General features: G+C 45.9%; 1 protein-coding gene across 1 annotated transcript in view; it reads left to right on the forward strand.

The window, feature by feature from the left end:
- zzef1 (zinc finger, ZZ-type with EF hand domain 1) overlaps positions 1-21,121 on the forward strand; it is a 34,574-nt gene extending 13,453 nt beyond the window's left edge. Inside the window, exons 24-54 of the mRNA XM_020650431.3 lie at positions 57-258; positions 900-1,033; positions 1,143-1,383; positions 1,476-1,555; positions 1,641-1,731; positions 2,887-3,367; positions 3,453-3,617; positions 4,037-4,156; positions 4,277-4,438; positions 4,567-4,699; positions 4,950-5,088; positions 5,194-5,359; positions 5,459-5,721; positions 6,617-6,789; positions 6,965-7,160; positions 7,249-7,412; positions 8,024-8,304; positions 8,432-8,606; positions 8,701-8,833; positions 8,980-9,206; positions 9,516-9,824; positions 9,911-10,011; positions 10,126-10,261; positions 10,384-10,743; positions 10,847-10,990; positions 11,184-11,352; positions 11,463-11,561; positions 11,693-11,858; positions 12,642-12,792; positions 17,476-17,547; positions 18,780-21,121. Coding sequence (XP_020506087.2) covers positions 57-258; positions 900-1,033; positions 1,143-1,383; positions 1,476-1,555; positions 1,641-1,731; positions 2,887-3,367; positions 3,453-3,617; positions 4,037-4,156; positions 4,277-4,438; positions 4,567-4,699; positions 4,950-5,088; positions 5,194-5,359; positions 5,459-5,721; positions 6,617-6,789; positions 6,965-7,160; positions 7,249-7,412; positions 8,024-8,304; positions 8,432-8,606; positions 8,701-8,833; positions 8,980-9,206; positions 9,516-9,824; positions 9,911-10,011; positions 10,126-10,261; positions 10,384-10,743; positions 10,847-10,990; positions 11,184-11,352; positions 11,463-11,561; positions 11,693-11,858; positions 12,642-12,792; positions 17,476-17,547; positions 18,780-18,860 — 5,514 coding nt within the window. The 3' untranslated portion in view covers positions 18,861-21,121. The remainder of the gene's footprint in view (positions 1-56; positions 259-899; positions 1,034-1,142; positions 1,384-1,475; positions 1,556-1,640; positions 1,732-2,886; positions 3,368-3,452; positions 3,618-4,036; positions 4,157-4,276; positions 4,439-4,566; positions 4,700-4,949; positions 5,089-5,193; positions 5,360-5,458; positions 5,722-6,616; positions 6,790-6,964; positions 7,161-7,248; positions 7,413-8,023; positions 8,305-8,431; positions 8,607-8,700; positions 8,834-8,979; positions 9,207-9,515; positions 9,825-9,910; positions 10,012-10,125; positions 10,262-10,383; positions 10,744-10,846; positions 10,991-11,183; positions 11,353-11,462; positions 11,562-11,692; positions 11,859-12,641; positions 12,793-17,475; positions 17,548-18,779) is intronic.
- The last annotated feature ends 6,553 nt before the right edge of the window (positions 21,122-27,674 follow it).

Consider the following 27,674-nt stretch of genomic DNA (forward strand, 5'->3'; position numbering starts at 1 on the left):
CCCAGTTGATGTTTATCCTGTTTAAACACGTCTGTTGTTTCTCACTGATCCTGCAGAAAGTGACGTTTGACGCCGGCCCTCAGCTCCAGTTCCTCTTCCACTCAGACAGCAGTAATAACGAGTGGGGTTACAAGTTCACTGTGACCGCCCTCGGGCTCCCAGATATCACCATCTCCTGGATGTCAGACCTGCGGCTGCTGGTCGCTCGTCTGATGGGTCGCCTGGCTTCAAGAACACTCGCCCTCAAATCTCCTCATGGTGAGACCGCCCTCTAGGAACTAGATCACATGAAAGTCTGAGAGCTGAAGGGTTTCTGTGTGAAATAAGGCAATGTGAATGCATAGACTGGGACGCCAATGTAATGCCGTTGTGGAAGCGATAAGAATGTCTTCATGTGTGATGACGGTAGTAATGGTGCTGTAGCGGAATTGTGGAAATCAATAGGGCTACACATGAAAAGATCTCGCTAAAATGTCCCCTTTAACTTGGTTTATATTGACCTTTAATGTTATTATGATCATTGTTATTCATTAGCTTTAATTTAGCATCCCTCCATTATCTTCACTGCTTATCCTATGATTTGGGATTTGAACCGGGAACCTTCTTGCTATGAGGGGACAGCAGCAACCACTGCATTTCCATCACATGCCATGCAGTGCGACACTTTTTCTTATTGTTTCTTCCTTTGAGCTACTTTTCTGATATGAGAGTCGCCGTGTAATTTCATTTTGTTTTGATGTTCATCATAATAAGAGATGTGTTGATAAAATGGATTGAGGTATGAGGAAACACTTTCCAGACTGCATCATGTACTGAAAAAATACAACCCTGAGCTGTTTTTCCTGACCCTTTTTAAAAAAATACAATTCTGACTTTTTTGATATCACCGTCTATTTCAGAGATTCGCTCTGTGAAGGAGCTCCCCCAGGGGAAAATGTCCCACGTTCAGTCTTCCCCTCTTTGGAAACCCATCCTGAGACACGGGTTGTGTGAAGCCAGAGAGACCAATCGAACAAAATCACCCACAGACCAGGTACTGACCGATCAATGCAGAAGTCTCTTATCTCAGGTTTACATTATTCCTCTGTGAACGTCTTGAGCCAGGAGGCGTTCTAACCCGTTGTTTTTTTACCGTCTTGTAGTCGAAGTCGTGGACCCCTGATGAGGTAGTGAATTTCCTGGAGGACTTTGCCCGATGGAACCCGTCCCAGGAGCCAACAGACAGCAGAACAGAACTGATGAAGACCCTCGTGCAGTCCTGCAGGAAACAGCCGATGAGAAACGAGATCGCTCCCGGGTCAAAGACAGACCAGGCTGTGAACGCCATTTGGGCGGCCATGGTGTACCACACACCGGCCCTGAACCATGCGCTGAAGACCTACGGTAACACTCGGTTTATTATCCCTGGCTATAGAACACGATGTTCTGTTTATTTTGTAAATAACCTTCGTGATGTTTGTCTTCTGTGTGAGCAGTTTATCAGGATTGTAAGTCGTGCCTGAGTGAAGAGTTTGTGCAGGTGTACGCACTCGCTGACAGCATCAGGACTTGGATGGTAAGGTTCATAACCATCACATGTATGTGCCGCTCAAGTGACAGACATCGTGTTTCTTAACCAAAATGTTTGTTTTCTCCATCAGCTGGAGATGAAGCAAAGGTACCTCGTTGGTAAAATCTCCGTTCCTGATGAGAAGGAGGGAGGTCAAGATGAGGTTACCATGGAGACGCTAGGTGAGGACTCTAACCTTTTGTGAAGCGTGAAATAAATTAACACAAAATGGAAGAGTGCACATTAGCTATAAGTCACAGATTGTACGTCTACCTGCAGTTCTTCATGTTGAACACCATACCTATGTTTGAGGGGTTTTTGAGGTGATGGTGATGAACTCTTGTTGCCAAAATATAAAAATGAAACACTATTACCACTCGTGACAAAACCTAGGGACTAAATGAGCGCAACCCGGCATGCAGCTCAGTGATCGTTTAATCTCGATGATCTTGTTTTCACGATCGTGGGAAGACAAAATCGGAAAAAGTGAATTTGAAACTTGAGTTATTCCATGCTCCATGCTCCATGTGTTTGCTCCCGCTAATCTAAGGATGGCTGATGGCGAGCTTGAGCTTCATCAGACTAAATCAACATGGTGTAAAGCATGGGCAGTCCGTAGAAATGTTGGTTGCAACTTGTAAACTTCAAACTTGGTTTGTCACCTGACTGTCCAACAGGAAGCAGACCAGCTCCACGTCCACGGCTGCATAAAATAGTTTCCTCTTCATTGTAATAAATGCTGACACTTAAGATAGTGTTTTATGTGCAAATTCTCAAATTCACAGTAATGATAAAATTGTGATTTATTGAGCAGCTTCAGATGACCTGTGGAGGTACAAAAGTCCACTTGAACTCAAGGACGAGCTGTTTAAGAATGTATGGTCAAAGCAAAGGTCACTGTGATCTATCTCTCTCTTCCATAACTCAACAATGAACGCACTAATTGCATTTTTTCACAACTTAAATGATAAAGGCAAACTTCACTGTATCATGTCCTTAAGAAAAACTATTCTGGCCTTGTTTCCCCTTTGATTCATGTGAATGACGTATGAAATCTTTATTACATTGAATGTTATTACATCGTGTTTATTTCTGTTGTTTTATCAGTTTGAGAGTTCTCTTCATGCATATCTGTTGGTTCAGATGTTGTGAGTCGGGTCTTCTGCAGAGAAAGAGATCTTCTCTTGCATGTTTTTAATCAAGACTTTCTTGTGTTGTTTGTTTGTTTGTTTGTGAAAAACACCTGGGTCAGTGTAAAATGCAACTGGATAGCTGTAGAGTCATATAAAGGCTATGATACTAATTTTTCTGACTCTTGTTACTGTCTTTGTCTCCAGCGGAGATGTGCATTGAGAAGAGCCTCCTGCTGTTCAGATTCACACCATGTGGAGTGCCGTGTCAGGACAGTGACTCCTCCAGAGCTGCAGAGGGCAGCAGTGCTCTACTCCTCCGCTCAAGTTCGATCTCAGAAGCGGACTTTCAGCCCAGCTCCTCTGTGGTACCTCAGCATGCGGGGCCAGAGGAGAGCAGTGATGCCAAAGCAGCGCAGAGCCAAACCTCTGGTGGTGCCCAAAACTCATCTTCATGTGGACACAAGCAAGGCCACAGAGGCTCCACAGAGAGCCTCTCCTCCCAGTCAGGAGAACCAGCCTCACCCTCCACCTTCCCCCGTAAGGCCCCGTTCAGCCGGGCCCGCCTACGCCTCCTCTCATGCAGATCTATAGAAGAGCCGCGTATGACCCCCTCTGTGAAGGATCGCTACCCAATCCTTAAACACATCCTGAACTTTATAAGGGACCAGGCTCTCACCACAGCAAGGTTCACCACCAGTCTTTTATTTTTCATTAATTATTTATGTTATTGTACTGTACAGGTTTAAGTAATCCATGTCTTCCTCCTGCAGCATTCTTCAGACCCTGTCACTGAGCAAAGCCCAGGCTCTGAGTGTGTGTAAGGTCCTGGAGATGGTTCAGCAGTGTTTACAATCCCTGGGAAAGCCACACCTCTTCCAGGCCCCCTGCATCCTGTTCCTGCAGGAGCTGCTGGCGTGTCAGAAAGACTTCACCAGGTACGACCTGCTGAGAATGTTTGTGTTGAAGAGAAGTCGATGTGTAATGCTTATTGCTTATTGTAATGCGTATTGTTTGTATACTGTATTAACACTCAGTAAATATAACCATATAAATATATAAAAGATTATAGTTGTGTTATTGGATCTTTAATATACTAAACTGAGTTTCTCGATTGAGCGTGCTTAAAAAAAGGTGTTCCACAAGGGTCCATTCTGGGTCCTGTTATATTTATGATTCTACGGTGGCTGGGAAGTACAAAACAAAAAGACAAAGTGTGAAACACTTTTACCAAGGACAAAACTAATTTACATTTTATCAAACAAATGTACAAGATGTGAAACACTTTTACAAGCGCGGAGACAAGTTTACAAACGACAGAATCTTGACGGAAAGGAAATCTCTTTGTCTCTTCCAGCTACTTCTCTCAGCTGTCAGACAGCGGGCAGAAGCTCAGAGAGGAGGTGAGGCGTTCCTACCATCAGCTGGTGCTCATGCTGGTGGGGGCAGTTCAAGCTTTCAGCAGCCTCAATGAGAAGTAAGCCCTCCTGTTTGTAACACAGCAGACTTAAGTTAAGAACGCTGAAGTGGAAAAGTGAGTCTTAGTTTAAAGTGTGAATTCTGTGATGTGACCTGTCCCCTCGTTCCCGCTCTGCAGAGCCCTGCTGCCCGCCCTGTCCTGTGTGCAGACCTGCTTGTTGCACCTTCTGGACATGAGCTGGGAGGTTCACGACCTTCCTCTCTTCCTGAATATCAAGCTTCCTGAACTCCTGCTCAGCATGTCCCAGGAAAACATCAGTGTCCATGACATTGCCATCAGGTAATATGATAAGAGGAGCAGAAAACACAGCTTTTGTTTTAGCAGATCAACACGTTTCTTAAAGTATGTCAAACAGTATCCCAGCATCTTAATGATCTGTTCTGTCTGCTGTTCAAATGCATCTTCAGTCAGTGGACTGAGGAGGATGAAATCGCAGACTACAAGAAGAACCAGGAGTGGATGGATGAGTGCATGGACGGGATGTTTGAGAAGTGGTACGACAAAATCGACGAGGAGGACTCCATGGAGGACAGGAGGAAGGTACGAAACCCAAAAATCCAAATTCAAAAACAACAAATATGATTCTAGTAAAAATCAAACAAAGGCAATACCTGTTTTGATACCATGGCAACAAAAAACAAAAGTCCTAGACACCCATTCTGGGTAATTTCTTGTTTGTAATAACAAAAACCTTCAATGACGATGAGGTAGCATGCATGTAAAGAACATCACTGTAGTCGATCACTAATACAAATGCTCACGTCTGATGTTTATTCTGTCGTTTCCAAAGATGCACATGTTCATCGCTCGTTACTGCGACCTGCTCAACGTTGTCATCTCGTGTGACGGCTGCGAGCGGATGGCACCGTGGCACCGCTACCGATGTCTGCAGTGCATGGACATGGACCTCTGCAAGACGTGCTTCCTCAGTGAGCTCACACTCTCTCATACAGTCACATTGAAAGATCTTCAGAGTGTAGAGACATTCATCTAGAGTTGTGGATAAGACGGGGAATGTGTTTGTTTATAACCAGGCGGGGCCAAGCCAGAGGGCCATGAGGACGACCATGAGATGGTCAACATGGAGTACGCCTGCGACCATTGTCAGGGTCTGATTGTAGGCAGCAGGATCAACTGCAATGTCTGTGAAGACTTCGATCTGTGCTTTGGATGCTACCATGCAAAGAAATATCCGGACAGGTGATGCACATTTCAGGTTTCATCTCATCCTGTTTGAACTCATTCATGGATAAAGTCTGAGTAGTAACTCTGATATTCTTTTAACCGTAACATCTCCAGCCATCTGCCAACTCATCGCATCACAGTGTACCCCATGGTGACGATACGAATCAGTGACCGGCACCGTCTGATCCAGCCCTACATCCACAACTACTCCTGGCTGCTGTTCGCCGCTCTGGCGCTCTACACGTCAGAGCTGAGCAGCCAGAAGCAGACGGAGGGAGAGACTTTGGACAACAACCACCTGAGCCAGGCGTCAGCGCTGCAGACCTGCTGCTCCCAGCTCATCACCGACTGCCTGCTCAAGGGCCAGCCCGGCAAAGGTCAGTTCAGAGTAGTGTTCTGTGTTTAAAGATCTATGTTTAGACTACCTGTTGAGATTAGGAAGATCGATAAAACCATCACATATGTGTGCTAAATATGAAGGTAGAGCCAGCAGCTGGAAGCAGAGACAAACAAGTCTGGATCTGTACAAAAACAAAGAACTAAACTGCAAACCATGAGGATGACAAGACTCCAATTTTACACATTAAATAAAAGAGACACAATTGTTTGTTTGTAAGTGAGCTGTAGGGAGGCTGGTTTTGAAAAAGCTCAGATAAATGTCCACCCTATCTTCAGTCTTAGCAAAGATAATAACATACTTAAAGGCAGGGTTGGTAATTTTCTCCGGATTCATTTTTTAAGATTTTGGTTGAAATTGTCTTTAGGTCCTGACAGAAATTTGTAATTCATGTGCTCTGAAAAAAAGAACGAAGAAAATCCGTCATCTGTAGCAGCTGTAAGCCTGTAAAAACTTTGACCAATGTCTGCCACGAGGTACCAATCTGATGAACCAATCACAGCCTCCCTGTCTCCCTGCTTGCTCTCTACCCCATGTGTGCACGAGCCCACATTCAAAGCATGAGCTGAGGTTCCGCTTCTTGCATGTAAGTGAGGGGCGTGGCTTTTGAGGTGGCACAGATGGGAGGGGGTGCAGACGGAGCACTGAGGGAATGCTGCTTTCAAAATCCTGCTAGTTTTCGAAAATGACCAACCCTGCCTTTAAGGCTACTTTACGTTTGCTAAACAGATAGACAGACACCTACAGGGGGGTAAGTGTGCAACATAAGATTCAGAGAGAGAATCCAGATCCCCCGAGAACAGATACGAGATCTTCATGTAGAATCTGTAAAAAAAAGAGATGGAACAAACGTTTCTGTTCTTTCCTCCATGAAGGTCTGCGTTCCTCTGCCTTGCTCGCCCTGCTGTCGTCCAATGACTCGTCTTCTGACAGTGAGCTGTGTCCAGTCTCACCAGAGTCCTCTCAGGAGCTCAGCACGGCCACTGACACCTCCTCTCTGCCTGGATCCACCGCAGCCATCTGCTCCCCAACGTCTCCAAAGGACAAGGTGAGGAACTGAGGGCAAAGACGGCACTTTAGGTCGACAGATTATTGGATTCACTGAATTTTCTTTGCATGTAATTAATGTACAAAATCAGTAGGTAATACATACTGAATGTCAATTTAAACCCCATGCTCTTGGCCTGTAAACAAACTGAATGGTTTCATCCTCTCACCTCTAGAGCAAACCGTCCAGTAAGGAGAAAAACCCAAAGGAGGTGGGCTCTCCTCCCACTGCTCCTCCTGAGGTGTCCTCCCCTCCAAGCACTGGAGAGCGGGACAAAATGAAGCTGGTCATCCAAGACACCCTGGACTCCCCTAGCCTCAGCCAGACCCCCTCGGTGTCCAGTGACGACCCCCTCTCCCCTGTGGTCCGAAGTGAGTGTTGAGTATGAGTCCACCAGGCTGATTTGATCTCTGTTTTTCTATCACTGACTACACGCTGCATGTTCTGAAATGTTCTCAGCCTCAGAGTCTGGACCGGGAGCAGTCAACTCTCCGACATGTGACGTTGTAAAGGAGACGGACGAGAGGCTGCCGCAGGTCCCCCTTCAGGAGCACGTTTTCTCAGAGTGCTCCCGAGAGAGGATCCTGGGTCTACTGGCTGCCATGCTGCCACCAGCAAAACCAGTACGTCACAGATAAGATTTTCATTCTTATACCTCGTTTAACAAGGAGAGTCCCAGTGAGATTAGATCTCATATATCAAGGGAGCTCTGTCCAAGGAACTTAGCAATATAAATAAAACATGACTACAAACACAAGCAGAGACACAAAACTGCTCTTAGAGATTCCAGAAGGCTTCAGAAAAAGTTCAGCTGGACGTTAACGTTCTTCAAATCACTGCTGCCAGCCAAGAAATTATTTCACACTAAACTCCTCACAAATCAAATATATCATGAAGAGTTAGATTGTCAGTATTATTTTTAACTTTGGTTTTTGCACAGATTTAACAAACCATCTCGAACACAAGGAAGACGTGCCAAGCTAGCTTTCTCCAGCAGTTTTTATGCTAACCTAAGCTAGCTGCGTGCTAGCTCTAGATGTATGTTCATAGAACAAACGGAGTGGTGCCAATCTTCAATGTACACATCAAACACAAACACTCAAATCTACTGAAGCTTTGTCGTAGCATAACGTATCCTATTCCTGAAATGTTTCCCAATTCAGACTCTAAATTGACGTTTCTCCACAGGTAACATGAAAATATAAAATGATCACTGTCTCCTTTGTGTCCTCAGGGCTGCACCCTGTCCCTGCCCAGTCTGAACTCCATCCTGCCCCAGCTTTTCAGAGCCGTCATCTCCAACGCCGGATCTCTGAACGAGACCTTCCACCTCACTCTGGGGCTGCTGGGTCAGCTGCTGCTCAGGATCTCTCCGACTGAGGCCGACACCGCTGTCACAGAGGCTCTGGCTGACAAATACGAGCTGCTGACACAGGGAGAGGCGGCCAGCTTAGACACCCAGGGCTGGAAGACCACACAGCTGCTTTTCAGTCTGGGGGCGGTCTGTTTAGACAGGTGAGAGGAGTCATCATCTCCACACTGATGAGATCTCTTTACACACAGCGCTACTACCTTTGACATCGTTGTCTGCATGCCGTTAATAACCACTGAGGTGACCTCTCTTCTTTTCTTGGTTCACTAGTCGTATTGGTCTGGACTGGGCGTGCACGGTGGCAGACGTTTTGCACAGTCTGAATGTGTGTCCCGAGTGGAGCACTGTCATCGCTGCTTTCACTGACCATTGTATTCAGCAGCTTCCACAAACACTCAAGCGCACCAACCTCTTCACCCTGCTGGTGCTGGTGGGCTTCCCAGAGGTAGGCGGTCCCCTGGACTCTGTAAAGTGTGGTCCTCTTGAGTTCCCTCACTTTCTCTAAACACCTTTGTGACTCCTCTGTGTGTGTGTGTCAGGTGCTGTGTGTGGGCACCCAGACGGTGTTTATCGACAACGCCAATGAGCAGCACAACATGATCCTGCTCAAACACTTCACAGAGAAGAACCACGCTGCTGTGGTGGACGTTAAGACCCGCAAGAGGAAAACAGGTTAGTGGCACTTCGTACAGCTCTGCCAGTGTTTAGAAACCTCTTCTGTCTCTCCTCATATTTGTGTCCAGCTGTCCTGTCAAATCAAATGCAAAAGCCCAAAGAAACAAAAATCAAACCCTCTGTTGGTTGTTTCCTCTTTCTAGTGAAGGACTACCAACTCATCCAGTCCCAGGACTCCACTACAGCTGGTCTACCAGAGCAGTCCGAGGGCCAGGGCCGCCCAAAGACGCTGCTCAGCCGCTACCTGAGCAACTTCACCTCCATCATCAGCCACCTGCTACAGACCAGCCAGGACAACGGCTCGCCTGACGCTGTGGAGGCATCCTGGGTTCTCTCCCTGGCTTTGAAAGGACTCTACAACACCCTCAAGGTACCAGAGACCTGAAAACACGATGTCACCACAACATACTTCAGTCAAAAGATATTATTTGACTTTAAACATTTTGCAATTGACTGAGTATTGAACTGATACATAAACAGATAGGTAACCTTTTACCTGCTGCGTCACACATTAGTCCTGTTCAAACTACATTTCCACAAAAGGGTCTTAACTAAGCTCAGTTGTCATCACGTCTTTGTACATTCTGAATTTTTTCTGCTCTAAAGACAGTCTGAATAGAGCCTGACTTTACCCGGCATGTGTGAAAGGGTTTTGACTCAGTTGTGATCTGTCATGTAGAAACATGGAGTAGACCAAGCTCAGGAGGACATCCAGCAGTCGGGACTCACCCAGCTGCTGGTGAGGAAGTGCAGCAAAGGGACGGGCTTCAGCAAGCTGTGGCTGCTGCGAGATCTGGAGATCCTCTCCATCATGCTCTACTCCTCCAAGAGGGAGATCCACTCCATGGCCCAGGACCCCGAGCGAGACCAAAGGGAGCAGGACAAGGAGCATGACTCGGACCACTCCAGCTGCTGCGCTGACGAGACGGACGTCAACAGACCCGACCCGTTAGAGGGTCTCGATGAGGAGACGAAGATTTGCTTCCAGGTGATGAGGGATGCAGTTTATAATCCATGCAGCAAATAAAAAAAAGTTGGATTTGGTAGTCTTCAATCTTTGTCTCTTCATTTCAGATCACCCACGATGCCTTAAACGCCCCTCTGCCCATCCTGCGAGCCATGTACGAGCTGCAGATGAAGAGAACAGACTCTTTCTTCCTGGAGGTGCAGAAAAGGTCAGACATTCTTCATTTCCTTTAGATTTGAACTTTCTTTATACAATCCACCCACGTAAAGGTCATCTAATACCGCCTCTCTGCGTTGCTTTTTTTTTGTGTGTTTTTTTTCAGATTTGATGGAGAAGAGATCAAAACAGACGAGACAATCCGCACGCTGGCTCAGAAGTGGCAAGCTACCAGACGGCCTCGCTCTGAGGAGAGGAACACCAAGGCTGTGGACACGGACATGATTGTTGTGTCATGTGTGGTGAGTTTGAGAACCTGCACTGGAACAAGAATGATTAGACGACTTAGAAAATATTACTCACTATAAAAAGTAACGATAAGATGCTTGTGTAAGTTTCCTGATGAACCCTCATCCTCCCCCAGTCTAAACCCAGTCACTGTGAAAAGGCCACAGAAGAGGTCAACGTCGTGGCCCAGAAGCTCATCACCAACTCCGAGAGCGACCTACAGCTCAGCTACGCCAAACAGAGGCGCACGAAGAGTTCGGCCCTGCTGCACAAAGAGCTGGACGTGCGCAGCAATCGGGCAGTTCGTCAATACCTGGTGAAGGTGAACCAGGCCATCGCCACGCTGTACGCCCGCCACGTGCTGGCCTCGCTGCTGGCCGACTGGCCTGCAGAGGCGGCGCTGAGCGAAGAGGCGCTGGAGCTGAACGGGGCGTCGCACATGGCCTACATCCTGGACATGCTGATGCAGCTGGAGGAGAGGCCGCTGTGGGAGAAGGTGGGCAGTACGCTCTGAATGTTGTGTTTACATCAGTAATGGAGATCTCAGCTCGGAAGCTTTGTAGATAAACAATCTTCTTTTTTTATCAATGAATGATCAGATTCTGAAGAGGGTGCTGAAGGGCTGCAGTCAGAGCATGCTGTGCAGTCTGTCTCTCACTGCCTGCCAGTTCATGGAGGAGCCGGGTATGGCCGTGCAGATCCGAGAGTCCAAACACCCGTACGACAACAACACCAACTTTGAGGTGGGTACACTGAGTGTTATTTTTACTTTTGGAATCAGCTGCTTTAATTCCAGACATAACTGTTTAGTATGCATCCATATGTATACACAGAGCATGTGTCATTATTTTCTTGTAGCATAAACTCTTCATTTACTCCTTTACTGTGTCCTTTTTTCAAGTCAGTTTAAAGACAGTTTTATTTTCACCTCTTCAGGACAAGGTGCACATCCCCGGGGCGATCTACCTCTCTGTGAAGTTTGACTCTCGCTGCTACACAGAGGAAGGCTGCGACGAGCTCATCATGTCCAGCAGCAGCGATTTCCTGCAGGACGTCCACAACTTCAGCGGCTCTCCTCAGAAATGGTCCGATTTTGAGATTCCAGGTGATTCATGTGTTCCTCTTCTGCACCTAATGGGTTTTTTTTTCCCCTCCTTCCTTTTATTATGTTTGAATCATGTTCATCAATGTGATGTAAACGCTGCTTTCTCTTAGGTGACACCCTGTACTACAGATTCATGTCAGACATGAGCAACACAGAGTGGGGCTACAAGTTCACTGTCACAGGAGGCCACCGAGGACGCTTCCAGACAGGTACACTGCAAACTAGAGTGTTTGGACTTTCTGGTTTTTGTCATTTTTTATTGGCCAGAGAGTCGAAACTGTGAATACAGATTAACTTCAAGGTTTTCACCCTCTCAGTACTGTCCATTGTCTCTCCCCAGGCTTTGAGATACTGAAGCAAATGTTAGCAGATGAACAAGTGCTCAGTCACCTTCCACTCGCCGACATCTGGGAGTGGCAGGTGGGCGTGGCCTGTCGTCAGACTGGGAACCAGCGTCTTAAAGCCATCCACTTGTTGCTCCGCCTCCTGCAGTGTCAGTCCACGACGTAAGAGTTTCACCTTGTTCAAAGATTTTTATCTCTTCTCTTCCACATTGCTCATCAATGGTGCATCCTTGTTTTGGTCACCAGTGAAATCATTTAACTACTCCGTTACTTAGTCATGTATAAAAACTGAAAGGTAAAGGACCAGCTATTGCTGAGAGCAGCCAGCAGTGTCATTTCCTTGTGGTGCAGGATTTGACCTCCACACAGGGTTTGCATAAAAGCCTTGACAGACGTCACCACGGATGTGAGGTGAAGGATGTGTTCAGGAGTTTACATATGTAGACGGACTCGGCCACCGTCGGGTCACAAAGACATGGAGGCTTGTTTTATCAATACTCAACCTGTTCTGCCCTCTGAGTCTGCCTTCTCACCGTAAACAATAGGACATGGAGCGAGAAAGCCTGAGTACACCCAAGCCCTTCCAGAAAGGGGCGTGGTCAGACACAGCTTATTAACATTTAAAGGTACAGACACAGAAACAGCCTGTTCTGAGCAGGGCTGAAATAGAGGGGTTTATAGACATGATCAAATACAGAATCAGAGTGGATTTAGAACAAGTAACTTCACAGACATGTTTTGGGGAGCTCTGAGACTTATTTACACTTTTTGAAAAGGAGAATATGTGACCTTTAAAAACATTTAGTCTTTTTGGTATCTTTTGGGATGAATTCTCTATGATATGATGATAAATGCATACATTTTGATTCTTTTAATTGCTTCTGGTGGCTTTTCTCTTGTGCACTTGTGATTCTGGTCTCATTATCAAACTGTGTTCGCCCCCAGCGCCTGTGAGCTGACGCTGCTGCGACCTCTGTGGCAGCTCTTCATGACCATGGAAAACAGCCTGAGCCAGGATCCCACCAGTATCACTGTTCTGCTGCCTCTGCACCGAGCCCTCACTGAACTCTTCTTCATCGCAGAGGCCCGGGCCATCGTGAGTGACACACACACACACACTCACACACACACACACACACACACACACACACACACACACTCACACTTATGCAGGCTTAGTGAGTTATCTAATTATATATAGGTTTGTGTTGCTACAGCTGGAGGCATGACTACCTGACATTTGAGGTATTTGTTCAGGTGTGTCGGTTGTCATTTTGCTATGATGACAGTTTTATAGACTCTGTGGATAAAATATACAGCGGAGGTTCTCAGAATGAGGCTATTTGAATAAATCGTTTATTATCTTAACATTTATTCTTTACCTTTTGTCCTTACCCATCTCTGTCTTTATCCATCTCTCTGTGAGATGAGCATGTTTTTCCTCCTCCCACCTGTTCTCTGTGCCGGGCTCGGGGCCAAAGAATGTCCTTTCCATCTGCCAGACTGCCACACCGGCTCCCAGCAGACTGCCAGAGAGAGAGAGAGAGAGAAGAGAGAGAGAGAAGAGACCATCACATCACAAAATGGATGGCCTCTCTCTCTCTCTCTCTCTCTCTCTGTCTCTGTCTCTGTCTCTGTCTCTGTCTCTGTCTCTCTCTCTGTCTCTCTCTCTCTCTCTCTCTCTCTGTCTCTCTCTGTCTCTCTCTCTGTCTCTCTGTCTCTCTCTCTCTCTCTCTCTCTCTCTCTCTCTCTCTCTCTCTCTCTCTCTCTCTCTCTCTCTCTGTCTCTGTCTCTCTCTCTGTCTCTCTCTCTCTCTGTCTCTGTCTCTGTCTCTCTGTCTCTCTGTCTCTCTGTCTCTCTCTCTCTCTGTCTCTCTGTCTCTGTCTCTCTCTCTCTCTCTCTCTCTCTCTCTCTCTCTGTCTCTCTCTCTCTGGATTGTCTTGCATTATTGATTAAGAGAAGTCTTGTGCCGTCAGCCAGGAGGTTCCCATCTGCAGATGCAATCGAACCAGACAGTTCCAGAAAAGCAGCGTTCCCCCCCCCCCCCACTCCCTTCAGGTCTGCTTGCTGCAGCCCCGAGGCCGCAGGTCTGACAATAAAATTACATCAGTCGACTCGTCATCCGGGATGGATTCTGGGCTCCCATCTGCTCAGACTGGATGTTGTTTTTATTTGTGAGGGAGGAGGAGAGGCTCAGGGAAGCAAGTTTGTCGGACAAACAGCAGGGGGCAGTAGCAGTATGCTGCAGTTTATCTTGAGTGCTCTTTGTGGACAGTCCAGTGTTATCAATGAGGGACACACGACGGTTGTTTGACTCTTCTCAACATGACAGGTGTGTGTATAAGTGTGTGTGTGCAGTGGTTTGTCCCCTCCTGCTCCTCATCCATACGTTGAAGCAGTTAGAGACTGAAGTCGTAGGAGAGGTTAACTTACTGGTTGTTCGGAGTGTTTTTGCTCGAGGGAACACCTCGTTCTTGTTCTTGTCACATTCACTTCCCCGATTGATGATGTGCCAGAAATCTCCAGTCACATTGTTCTTAACCTTTATTTTTACCAGAGACGTATTTACACGGGAGTCCTGGCCCAGACGACAGCATAAACAATAAATAAAGAACATAAAAGAACATCCATCCATCGATTATCTTCCCCCTATTCGGGGCCAGCAGGCTAAGCAAGTTGCCCCAGACTTCCCCCTCCCCATCAATGTTTTCCATTTCCCCCTGGGGGATCCCGAGGTGTTCCCAGGCCTGGAAGAGCTATACAATCCCTCCAGCAAGCTCTGGGTCTACCCCGGGGTTTCCTCCCATTTGGATGTGCCCGAAAGACCTCCAGAGGGACGCTTCTAGTAGGCATGCTAATCAGAAGCCCGAACCACCTCAGCTGACTCCTTTCGATGCAAAGGAGCAGCGGCTCTACTCCGAGCTCCGGCTGCATGTCCGAGCTCCTCGCCGTGTCTCTAAGGCTGAGCCCAGACACCCTCCGGAGGAAACTCATTTTCAATCTTATTCTGTCGGTCACTTCCCAAAGCTCATGAGGTGAGGTGTGATAGTCCCACTCTAAAGCTTAGAACCTAAAAAAAAACACTTTAACCAAAGACAGAGAAAGTTCAAGGACTGATGTATATCAAGTGTCCATCGGACCAAAAGTTACAGCTACTGAGAGTTTGAGGAGTGAGTAGACATGATGAATAAGAAGGCAGTTTATTTAGTATAGCTTGATGATTGTGGAGGAAAAACACACACCTGCTCACTCTGCGCCCGCTGTCACACGAGCTGTTGGGTGGTGTTGCATTTGTTTCAGGATGTTGTTCAACGTATAATAAAAGAACTCGCTGTCAGTTGAACCTTCATTAAATCATGACAGCGATCACACTGACAGCTCTGGAGAGGACTTTTGTAGCGATTGAACTAGTGTCAGTGTGCTGTATAAGGCCGTCTTAGTATCTCTATTTTTCCTGCGGTTGTCAGGTGATGTAAACATGCGTCGTTTTGAAGAGATGGAAAATGTAAAAGCCAGTGCTGCAGCTACACAGTGTTCAAAGATGGATGCCACTTTTCTAAACTCTTTTTGCCCTCCAAACCTCCACGGCGGTCACATGACTGAAATCTATGACTAGTCCTCCACAGCCCAGGTACAAGTGCAGCCTGTGGCTCCTTTCCCGCCTGTCACTCCCCACTCTCTCTCTCTCTCTCCCCCAATGTCCAGCTCTATCCTCTGTCATAGCAGCACAAATACCACCCCCCCTGATATGGACCTGAATTTTAGTAAACATGCACCAGCTGTAAGGATCAGATCTCTACCTACAGCCTCCTGCTCCATCAGTCCCCGGGCTTCCTAAACGTGCAGATCAGTGTGGACTGAGGTCGGTGGCCGTCATGTCACATTGACTTACGAGTGGTGTAACTGCAGTGATGACATACAGCCAACTTCTCGGAGTCCTTTCTGGCCATATTAGGTCTGAACCCAGTAGTGGCTCGTTTTAAAAGTTTCAGGGGCTCCAGTGCGGTTCACATTCCAGACTCAGTCCTCCGCCAGCTCCTCTGAGACTCGACGAACTCTCTACCCAGGAAGTGAAAGTTATATTTAGGAATCAAAACAGCATGTCGTGCACGACTACTGACTGTACAAATGGTCCTAGGATGTTCCCCGGCATAAACAGTCAGGGTGCAGCGGGATGAATGGAGGAGCAGGGATCTGGATTGTGTCTCCTGTCCTGTAGACTCGGCCTCAGCTGCTCTGTAGTCTTATCTGTGCTCTCTGACTCTGCATGCTGATATAACCCGGGGGACGTCTGTCTCGTGGGGCTTTAGTGGAAGAGCTCCAGAGATTGTTTAGAATTTTGAGAGACTTTATCAAACCCATCATGCTGAGAAGGAGATGAAGGGGGGAGAGGGTCTGGGAACCAGCTAAACCAGTTACAATACGATAATATGTATTGACAGATAAAGTGACCTTACTATATGATCAGACATTAAGGAAACATGCTATGTTGAAGTGCTGGCTTCTCTGACAACAATGCAGCAGCCAGTATGTCCTCCTTCTAACTTTAGATTCTGGTCCTGAATGCTCTGGATTTGTTTGGACCAGAGAAGGTAGGCGGTTTTAAGGCACCCCCACACAGACGTTTTGGATGCCCCTCGGTTTGACAGATATGAGAGCAGTTATCAGGTCAACAGGTGTTGCAGCGATGGAAGCGGGCAAGAGAAGTGGTTCAGATAGAAGTGATTGTACCCGACCTAAAAAGCCTCTGCATGTTTCTAATAAGCTGCACGAGCAGAAACGTGCTCAAACTAGGATCAATATTGGAGATGATTTTGAAAAATGGAGAGAGGTTAGAACACAGAAAGGTTTACAGACCGATGCAGAGCTGGATAAACACTGAAGCTTCAGTGTCCACCACAACCTGTGTGAGCATCGACTCTAGAGAGGAGGGGGCGGGGGGAGACAGCTCTCTATAATGATTTGAATGTGGACTGCAGTACGCATTTTAAACAAGAGGGGTCAGAGTTACATATTGCTCCTTTAAATATCACATTACATTTTTCACACTTACGACGTAAAAATTGTATCCCCAAAGACCTTTACCGTCTGTTTTTGTTTCATAAAAAGTCTGTTCATTCTTTCAGAGTTATTTTTATCTCCTGAGGCAGGATGTGTCGAAAAAAAGAACGACATTGAAGCATCAAAGTCCTCTATACAACATTATAATGAGAATACGTGTCTTTCTATCAATGCTACATGTAGTTGAACAGAATCACAGCATGAACTAAAGAGTGGAGAAGAACATACTGGAGAACAGGAAACATAATGCAGCAGGTTCATTAGAGCACAGAGATGGTAGAGGTGGCGTGCAGACAGTCTATGGTCGTGCAGCGATCACAGGGAATAAACGTCACCACCCCCTCCCACTCGCTCCAGGTGAATTCTCCTGATTATATCCTGCTGCGTTCTCACATCAGCTCACTCTGACTTTCTGCAGAATAAATACGAGGAGGCTGGAGGAGAAACTCAGAGTGAAGTCCGGACAAAACATTTGGCTGTTTGCATTTACACATACAGCTCCGCCTGGAAACTTCAGGAGTTATTCAGGAGTGTTGTGCAAAGTTTGAGAGCACTAAAGTATTCAATTTAAATATGTACAGGTTCAATATTTCACCTTTTTAAATATTGCATACTGCCATGCTATGCTGCATCATTATTTCCCCTCATACTCGTTTTATTGAATGATTTATCGTGTTTGCAGACACATTGTAAACAGGCTGTCGTTGTGTTTGTTCAGTCTCAGGGGATCCTCCAGGAGTACCTGTTAGCCATGACCACTGACGAGCAGCTCCTCAACCACACAGCAATGGTAAGACTTCAATTAACCATCCATACATTTCATCTCTGCCTTCCTCAATCCACAGTCTTACCTCCTGCCGGGCCCTCTCATTCCATCTTTAAAGTTTTCCTGCCAAACGTAGATGATGTCGTCTCACAGAATTTGTGCGTGCACCCTCAAGTAATATTACACAACCGTGATTCTGAAACCGACCGTCTGGTTAGCCGAGCGCTCTGTGAGTCACCCACAGGCTGAAGTCCCTTTTCGCTTGTGAATCATAAAGCTGTTGACACCCAGCAGATCCCTCAGCAGCCCCCCCTCCTTTTGTTTGGAGTGTGTGTGGGCCTCACTCAGGACTAATGTATTTGATAATTACAGTCCATTAGCATTTGCGGCCGAGCGAGCCGCAGCGCTCTCTGCTGCACCGCGGACCCCTGAACACGTCAGAGGAGCCTGAAGGCAGCTGAGAGCAGCAGAGGATGCGGGGGTCGTGAAAAAATAAAAACACTGTAGGTGGTTCTGTCGAGTGGTTATCTAATACCTGTCAGGCTGAAACCAAACCATCGGTGGCTCGGCAGTAGTCATAATGATTACGACAACACTGATGTAAAGTCAAAGAGCGAAGAAGCTGACGCTCGCTTTGAAGGAGTCACCCAGAATAAAAAAACACGTTCAGAGGGTCACACTCGATGCTCTAGAAGCATCAGGATGCTACCTCATTAAATAGTGCAGGCCCTCCTATCATGCACGTCCTACTTCCAAACACGTTATTGTTTATTTACAATCATGTTAAAAAATATTTGAATGCACAACATGTTGGAAGAAGAATAAGAATATTTCAACTTTCAAAAGTCAGGATGGGAACTTCGAGATAAATGATCTTGGATCAAAGTTTTGATCAAACTGATTTCTGAACGACATTCATCAAAAACAAGAGACACTCAAATCAAAGCACCAGCGTCCTGCTGGAGGAGATAACAGATTGAATTTAAACTCCTGTCAGTAGTGATGTGCTCCGCAGCGAGGCGGAGAGAAACAGCCTCCAGTTATCAGTTAAGTCTGAGAGAGAACAAAAAACAGAGGCAGGTCAATATTTTAAGCGCTCTTATTTTGAAATCTTGTACAGAAAGTCTATGCAAAACAAGAGGAGTCGTATTTAATGTGTCTATATTTCACGACTTATCGTGCCCTGCAGAGCGCGTGTGAAAAACGAGGTTTCTCCTTCTTTCCTGTGATTCATTCACCTCCTTTTTATCGTGCAGGCTCTGAAGAACATCGCCGCCATCAGCCTGGCCATCAATTACCCCAATAAATCTACCAAGCTCCTCAACGTGTCTCCTTGAGGGAGCCACAGGGAGACGTAGGCGGAGGGGGAGGGAGGGGGGGTGGGGTGGGGGGATGCATCCTGACTCGGCTGGATCACTTTGAAGGAGCTGTGGAGAGGTGGGGGGGCGCCCACCTCCACCTCCACCTCCATCCTCTACACCTGTAACTCTCTGCAGGTCTCCGGACTCTGGAGCTGTGGTGGATTACACTGAAGGAGCACTTTCCACACTTACTCACAATCCTTTTTGCCTTAGGTGAATCCGGTATATCAGCATGTGCATTCACTGGAACAGTAACAGGAACAGCTGCGGGGTCTCCTTTTCTTTTTTTCTTTTATTTGTTATTATAAGTTTTTACTTGAAGATGCCGTGCTAAAGGACATGCCGTGTGCCAAATTAGCGACCTTCAAGGGGGGGGGGGGGGTTTGTTCTTTTCATTCTGTCCTGCCTTTCTTCCTCGTGAACAGCAGCAGCCTCTCTGGGTTACATAGTTGATCACGGTGAAAACAGGTCACCTTGGCGACTCGCAGGTCTCAGCGGACATGTAGAGCATCCTAAAAATACTGTCCGGGACAGTGGAGGCTCATTAGTCACCACGGAGAAAAGGTACTGACCTACTAGCTCATTCAACCCCCTCCCTCCCTCCTCCCTCCTTCCTCCCTCCTTCCTCCCTCCCTTCCTTCCGACCCACCTTCCGTCGTTCCTCTCCGACAGCAGAAGTAGAAGATGTTTTTTTTTTCAGAGCTCTCCTTGAAGGATAGATAATCACAGATATCCTAAACATAAATCTGTCTTGATGACACGTGTAATGCATGCTTAACACCCCCCCCCCCCCCCCCCCCCCCAAACACTCGATACCTGCTGACAGTTTGATCAGGCTGCACAGGATCAACGTAAAGCCAATAATAGCCATAGTCTGCAAACTGTGATAATCGACTATCGCAACGCATTCCTTTAAAGGTTGTTCTGCCGACATGTTGAAGTATTTTCACTCGCTCACTAGTGAAGGAACGAATGATGTCAAAAGACGTTCATGAAAATGAAAACAGCAAAAAAAAAAAAAAAAAAGGACGGGGGAGAAACCGTTAACCCCTTAAAGGCCTTCAGTTTTATCCATTAAGTTATTTATTCTTATCTAAAGTTTGATCGGGTTCAGCTCTTCACGAGCATCATCGTCTTTATTTTACAGCCGTGAAGAGCGAGCTGCTCACACCTTTTCTCCTCACGCCACTTCTAGACACGACCGCCATTGTTACCGATCGCTGTGCTGACAAACAAACACGAGACTGTAAAATAGACACCCCACTAATCACAGGCCACACACACAGACGTGTGTAATACCTCATCTTCTGTAACTACACGAGTAATCGATGGCGTGCTTCTCTCGGTGTTTAACGTGGCGTTCAATCGCATCACATTTTTGCCACGGCGACGGCACTAATTCACCTTCACATACAAAAAAAAAGGAACCATGTGGTGTTTTGTGACGAATCAAAGACAGAGGGAGTTCAGATGGACTTTGTTTTCCAGTTTTAATTTTCAGGTTTTGAGGTGGTTTTATTTTGAAAGGAAGTCGTGGTCGTTTATACCAAAGAAACCAATCATTGTGAGCCATGAGACGTCGCAGACGCAGCTCCTGGAAGAGCGCCATCTCCATCCATCACGTGTCAGAAAGAAGCGACCCGGAGCAGAGGGAACCTTTAAACATCCGCTCTGTTTGTGTCATTTTAATTTGTCATGTTTTTGTTTTAATTTTTTTCGCGAGGCGGTCTCTTAAAGCGGGCCGCAGAAAAAGCTCGGCGGGTTTTGTTTACACAAGCATCAGCTGCAGTGAGGAGAGAGGAGGAGGAGCACACGGCCTCGCCTCACCTATCTACCACGTGCCTACGGTTAAAAATGAAGCAATCATAATTTAACTCATGTTAGCCGAATAGTGATTAATTCTATTTTAAAAAGAGAATTATATTGTTTCCTTTGAGGTTGTTTTGTAACTTTTTACTTTTAATGTCGGTTGCTCTTTTCTGTTGCTGCGAGGACGCTTGATATTCGAGGCTGACTAATTTGAATGTACATATCTGTGAATAATAATTGCACAGGAGAAAGACTTTGATATCAACCCCTTACAAATATATATATAAAAAAAACAACTTTATTGGGCACTAACAGACAGACACTTTGATTCTGATTTTGTATGCATGGCACATTGAAGGTTACAAAAGATAAATATATAAAGGACTCGGGTTGAAATGTGATCCATTTCTAATAAAAAATAGAAATTACTGAACGTCTTCTGTCGTGTATTTTTTATGAGGAGGTTGCACCGAGTCAAGACAACACTAACCGAGACCAGAGTGCTCCTAGACCGAGACAAGACCAAGACATTTAGAGATCGACACCGAGACCAAGGTTGGGGGAGACCGAGACAAGACCATAAATAACTCTGAAAAATCATCTTGTGTTTAGGGGGGCGTGTCACTCACTTAGACCGTAACACCAGAAGGGTTGCGGCTGTGACCGGGGGATAAAAATCAAACTACAATTGAAGCTCTTCCTTCTTGTGATGACATGGGAATATCACGCTGTTGGTGGTCTTGACCAGTCTTGATTTAAAATCTGGAGTCCACCCAGTCTGAGACCGAGACAATACTGAGCTAAAATGCTTTTGATTCCGAGACGCAAACCGAGACCTTCAAAAAGTGGACTCAGGACCAAGCCAGATTTCGCGTACTACAGCACCTAGTGTGTGCTGCAGCGGATAACTTATTGATCAGTTGGTCTGCATGGATTAGAGCCCACACACGCACCACCTGCAGGAACTGTACTCAGCTCTCCAACAACAGTTCCTCTCTCTCTTACCTCTAAATAATCATCTCATGATGTATTACAAACATATCAACGACATAGATCCTCCCCGCTTCAACTCCATTTGTCCAAGCCGAAGGTTAGTATTTCTTCTGTTTATTCACTGCATGTACGATGTGTTTCACGTCAAAGCCCCCCCAAAGCTCCCTCTCTTCTTCTCTGCCTCCCCCTCTACCTCGCCCCTGCTTGTGATGTGGAGTTTCAGGGACAGCGCTGATGATGGCAGCGATGATCACCGGGCCGATAATGACATCAACTGCAGGAAATATTCAATAAGGTCTCCAGATGATTCAGAACCCTCCCCCTGCGCCAGCAAAAGCCCCCACACCGAGAGGTGAGTCAGCTCTCTTACCTCCCCTCCCTTCCTCCTCCTCCTCCCCCTTGCTCCTGCCCCCTCCCTCTCCTTGGTCTCCTGCTTCCTTTTCAACCCAGGAGCCCAGAGCTCTCATTTCATCAAGGTGAAAAGAAGCAGCAGTGAAGGCCGAGCGATAACAAGAAGGCAAGCGCAGTCCCAAATATACACCTCACTCCTCCGACTCTGTTTGCTGTGTTCTCATCTAGGGGTAGGCTGTCCCCATTCTTGTTGAAGGGGAGGGGTAGGATGAAGTGTTAGGGGCTGCACTGCCCAATGAAAGGAGATTCTGTCAGGTTCTTGAAGGGTCGCCCCATGTCATAGGGGGGAGATTTCCCCACTACCACACAGGAGAAAGGGGGCACATGAAATGGGAAGGGGTAAAGATTAGAAATGGGACTGAGCCGAACTGTAATGCTAAAACAGGTGATGCTTTGTAGAGGTAAGACATTTCATGATTTTGGTCGGAGCAAAAATCTTTTACATCAAAATTAAGCTGCTATCTCTAACTCCACTGTCAATCACCTAACTATGGATAACATGTATCGTTCATAAAATCAAAACGGAGCCGTTTAAAAAACCCCGGTACAGTGTGTGCCAGTGATGACAATAACTAATCAGACCTGTTTTGTTTTTAGTACCAGGCTGTAAACATTTTAATTTCTGCTGTTAAAACAGGCTTTTTGGAATGGGTGATTAAGTGACTTCCTGTGCTTCTGCAGCCAGCCTCTAGTGGACACTCTTCGAACTGCAGGATTTTGCAATTCATCATCGGCTTCATTTTTCAACACCGGAGGTTGCTGCTTGGTTAAGCCTCAGTTCCTACCTCTGACACCTGCTCATCAGTGGAACAACTTCCTCCTCAATTTGGGCGGCTGTGGCTCATGATCGGGTAGAGTTGGTCATTTCTCAACCGGTAGGTTTTGGGTTGGATCCCCGGTTCCTGCAGCCACATGTCCGATGTGTTATGGGCAAGACACTTAACCCTAAGTTGCTCTGTGTATGAATGGGATTAGTTACTTATAATGGCCACTCTGCTCATCAGCCTCTGCCATCAGTTAATAACGACTGTCCCTTCTGATGTCATTGAGTTAAAATAAAGCAAATCGTTTATTAATAAGTACATGATATCAATCTGAACATAATGACAGAAAATGTAAAAAAAAAAAAAAGGGGTTATAATCGCTTTGAAGCGTCCACCAAAAGAAACCCTCCCCACAGAGCTCGTTTGATGAGGCGCTCTGAACAGGACAGAAACATTATGTCTCTGACCTCGTTTGCTTTAATGGTCTCCTTCAGCTGTTTAACTTATGAATCACAAACCACCATGAGCATCTCATGAATCATGATGTTAATGTTTTCCACAATGTTGCCTGCAGCAGTACCACAGCTCAAACACATACACCTACATTTAAACCTCCCCCCCTCCTCCTGCCTTGTCTTACATCATTTTCCTGGAAGATCATTCAGATAAATTAGACGACTTCATGTAAGACTCTAACTATGAAGGTCAGCTGAGGGACAAGAACCCTGTTTGGCCTTCCTGTTTCGTTCTCACCTTCTACCTCTGGAGGTTTATCGGCTGTCACTAGACAGATGCTGGGTGTCATTTTCTTCATCATGGAGGCAAACATTTACCCGCTGTTCAATCATTACTTTGTTTGGATTTTTGCATTTTTATAAAAAAACTGGAGAAGAGAGGAAAGGGTGAAGGGCAGAATGTTTGAGGCTCGAGGTGAATTCTCCGGAGAATATCCTGCTGCGTTCTCACATCAGCTCACTCAGACTTACTGCAGAAAAAATACTAGGGGTATGGCCTGAGAAACTCCAGGTGAAGTCCGACTGAAAAATCTGCTCCTTTGGGAGTTTTTCAGGAGATTTTTGTGTGAAAGCCCTAATTGTTACACTGTTATTTCATGTCTGAATTCATTGTCTCCACCATCCTCCTGTTGATTCCACATTGACCTTTGACATCCTCTGGACCTGCACAGCCCTGCTGAAGAAACATGCTGCCACGCTGGAGGAAACTCCTTCTCACCTTGTCATAATGAGACCTACTTCCTGTCCCCCTCCAGGGACACGAGGCCAGTGTGGGTCAGCTCTCGTGAGGCTCAAGGATAATTGGGTATTTTAAACAATCCAGTGAGAATAAGACACACTCAGAGCCTGCACCCATATTAAGCAGCTGCACACATGCTTATGTGTGATTGCACTGGGAGAGAGTAGCGTGCTGTTTTTGATCTAATTTCTCACCTGTCTCTATCTGGGTTAGAGACGGGCTGTTACAGAAGCAGCTACCTATGTCTCCTAGAGAACATGAACTGTAATGGATAGACGGGGATCCTACATTACCGCCGCTGTGCCAGGCCTGTTGGCTAATCTGGATCATTAGGACGAGAGCTGGGTATGACTAAGAGGGCATATTGGCTTTAAAGGGCCGAGGTTAGAGGAGATGGACTGGCCTGCTGTGACCTCAGTCTGTGTCAGAAGCTCTAAAAGCTCTAGGTTTGTTTCTGATCAGGATGAAAATTTGTCATTTGCAGCCAGAATTAGATGTAGGAGGGAGTGACCTAACCCACTCTATATGTCAGGGTTAGTGTGTTAGAGACAGAACTTTTGAAATTTGAGATGGTTACATACCTAACAGAAACCCAACTTTGACTCCTTATGATGCTTAATAGAGGAAACATTCGTACCTTAAAGGGGACATATTATGAAAAATCCACTTGTACAGTGTTTTTGAACATATATTTGGGTAACCTGAGTGTCTACTGACCCACAAAATGTGAAATAAACTCATCCAGTCCTTTGTTTGTGGTCTGCATAAGTCTTACTACACAGAGAAAAATGCTCTGTTTCAAATTTGCTCTCCTTGTGATGTCACAGTGGGATTCTGGTAAAAAAATAAGCCAGCCTAGAATAAAACTTTTGCACAGGTCGACCATTTTTATTCTTGCTTGCGAAGGAGAGATGTCTACCGGGAAAACTCAGGGGGTGGCTCATTCCATTTTAAGAGACACACACACCAAAACGGAGCGTTCTGAGAGAGTTGGTTTATACAGGGTCACAAACCTCCTCTGGTGCTTGATTCATGTTATATTTTGACCAAAGCACAGCACAGCTGTTTCATTTATACCACAGGGGACTGTTTGAAAAGGTGGAGAGGGGGATAATATGTCCCCTTTAACAACTTAACATGTAAGCTAACTAGAAGGCTAACAATGTACAGGATCATCCAGATGTTCCCCCAGCATCAGGGCTAGCCCTTGCATAGAGGGAGGAAAGAGGTCTTAAGATGTTTACACACCAAGAGTGATGTGAACACATGACATGAAATTACCATGTAAAGGCCCTTTATGCTGCATTCAGACCAAGAGCGAATCATCAAATCAATCCCTTAAATTTGGACTCAAAACCATGCAAATGATTTGCTCCGGTTGAAAAATGTAAACCCTACTGGACAAGCAGATGGCGCAAATGAGGCAAGTAATAATCTGAGGGAACACAGACACACTCCCCAATGAATGCACAATCTGGCTTCACCACCTCATCGTGTGTCGCCCTTGCCTGCCGAATGTACACATGGAACAGAGGTGATGCATTTTACCATCAGGATTGTTTTTATAGATCACCCAAGGTCTGAAAGTTTAAGACCTAATTTTAACAGATCCTGCACAAATTAAATAAAATTACAGTACACACGCACGTAAACTAGCTTTATATGCCGTTCACAGCAAGCTAGATCTTATGACTAATATATACAGGACATTAAAAATCAAATCAATACACCAACAGCAAAAGACAACAAGAGAACATAAATATAAAATAATACAACAAACAAAAGGATGGATATTCTCCCACAGAGAAGAGGTCAGAAAGGAGGGAGCTAAACAAATATATAGAAATAAGCAAAGAAGAAGAACACAAAGGAAGAAGGGGCTGCAGACTACAAAATAAAAACATGATGGAGTCCTGAAGTGCTCTATACAAAGCAGAAAATTGCAGGTAATTTTGTGTAATTATAACGAGAAAAACAGGGACCCTGTTACAAAGACACTATCAGAATCATTCTCATTGTTATGTCATAACTTAAATAGACAGAAATTTAGTGAAGTAAATGGTACATATTATTTAATAACACATCACAAGAAGACAGCTGTTCATAATGTCACGTCTCAGTCCCATGCAGCTTCAGTATCAACCATCTACCTCCGGCTGAAGACCTGCTCCTTCTCTCTCCTCAGGTGAGTTCAGTCGGCCAACTTGGTCCCTGAAGAGAATAAAATGAAGTGACGATCAAAACTGCTGCAGTACCAAAGTGACTCACCAATCCAATGAATTTACTGCCTAGCATGTTTCGACGCTAGTAGCGCTGCTAACAGAAGCTATGGCTTACGGCTGATGCTAGCATGCTAGGTCACCAACATTGTCCTCTGACTCACGACGCATGATGGTATATTGTTCAGTTGTCCACAAGCAGCAACCTCCAGTGTTGAAAAATGAAGTCAATGAGGAAGTGCAAAATCCTGCAGTTCCTCGAGTGTCCACTAGAGGCTGGCTCCAGGAACACCGGAAGTCTAATACACATGACTGGCAAAAAGCCGTTTTCACAGCATAAATAAACATGTTTACAGACTGGTACAAAAAACTAAATCTGTCTGATTAGTTATTGTCATCACTGGCACACCAGGGTTTATGAACTATACGTTTTATTCATAGTTAGTTGTTTCACTGACATGATTGACAAGGTGGGCGTGATGTAACGGTTCATCAAGAGGCTTAAAACCCGCCTCTGCTCCAGCTCTCAGCATGTTGTTAGTTTGACTTAAAGGTCCCATATTATGCTTTTTCTGGTTTTATATGCTCTTTAGTGTGTTTTCCAAGTGTCCTGTGCATGTTTAGGCACATCTATGTGCAAAAATTCAAAGTCCGCGGAAACGCGGCTTCTCCTGCCTCCTCCTGTTAGCTGTAGCATTAGCCACTTGTAACACTCGGTTCTAGCCCCCCTCGATAAAAATTTGTCAGTCCGACGTCATTGTCAGTGTGAGATCACTGATCTAAGCCCATTGGCTCGTTGTGGCAAGCCCTGCAGCTTGCGTGCTGAGCAACTGACCAATAACGACAGAGCGGATCGGCAGACCAATCAGAGCAGACTTGGCCCAAGTGGGGTCTAACAGTGTGGGCTCAGCAGAGCGTAGCTGACAGACTCAGAGCGTAGAGGGAGCAAGGAGGAGCAGTACATGAAAACAGACACTTTTTTCAGACTTTAGCTATTGTGAACGTACAAAAGTAAGTACATAGATTAAATATACGAACCCCAAAAAGGGCATACTATGGGCTCTTTAATGAAGGCAGAGACAGGATTTCCAGAATGGCGGCTGCTGCTGATGAGCCTCCGGAGCCCCCTGCAGGAACAGATGGGTGACGTCACTCAGGGTTCAAACATTCATATTTACAATACGTCAGGTTTTCGAGAGCACTATCAATCTTCTAATTTAACTCTTGGTTAGGTGTTTAAATTTGTGAATTTCGCTAAATGTTGAACTTGAAACTCACATTTTAACAGCAAATCCAAATGTTTTTTTATCCAGCCTCACTCCTCACTCTGATGATTTTCC

This window comes from Labrus bergylta, chromosome 14 (genome assembly GCF_963930695.1).
Source record: "Labrus bergylta chromosome 14, fLabBer1.1, whole genome shotgun sequence".
Taxonomy (NCBI): Eukaryota; Metazoa; Chordata; class Actinopteri; order Labriformes; family Labridae; genus Labrus; species Labrus bergylta.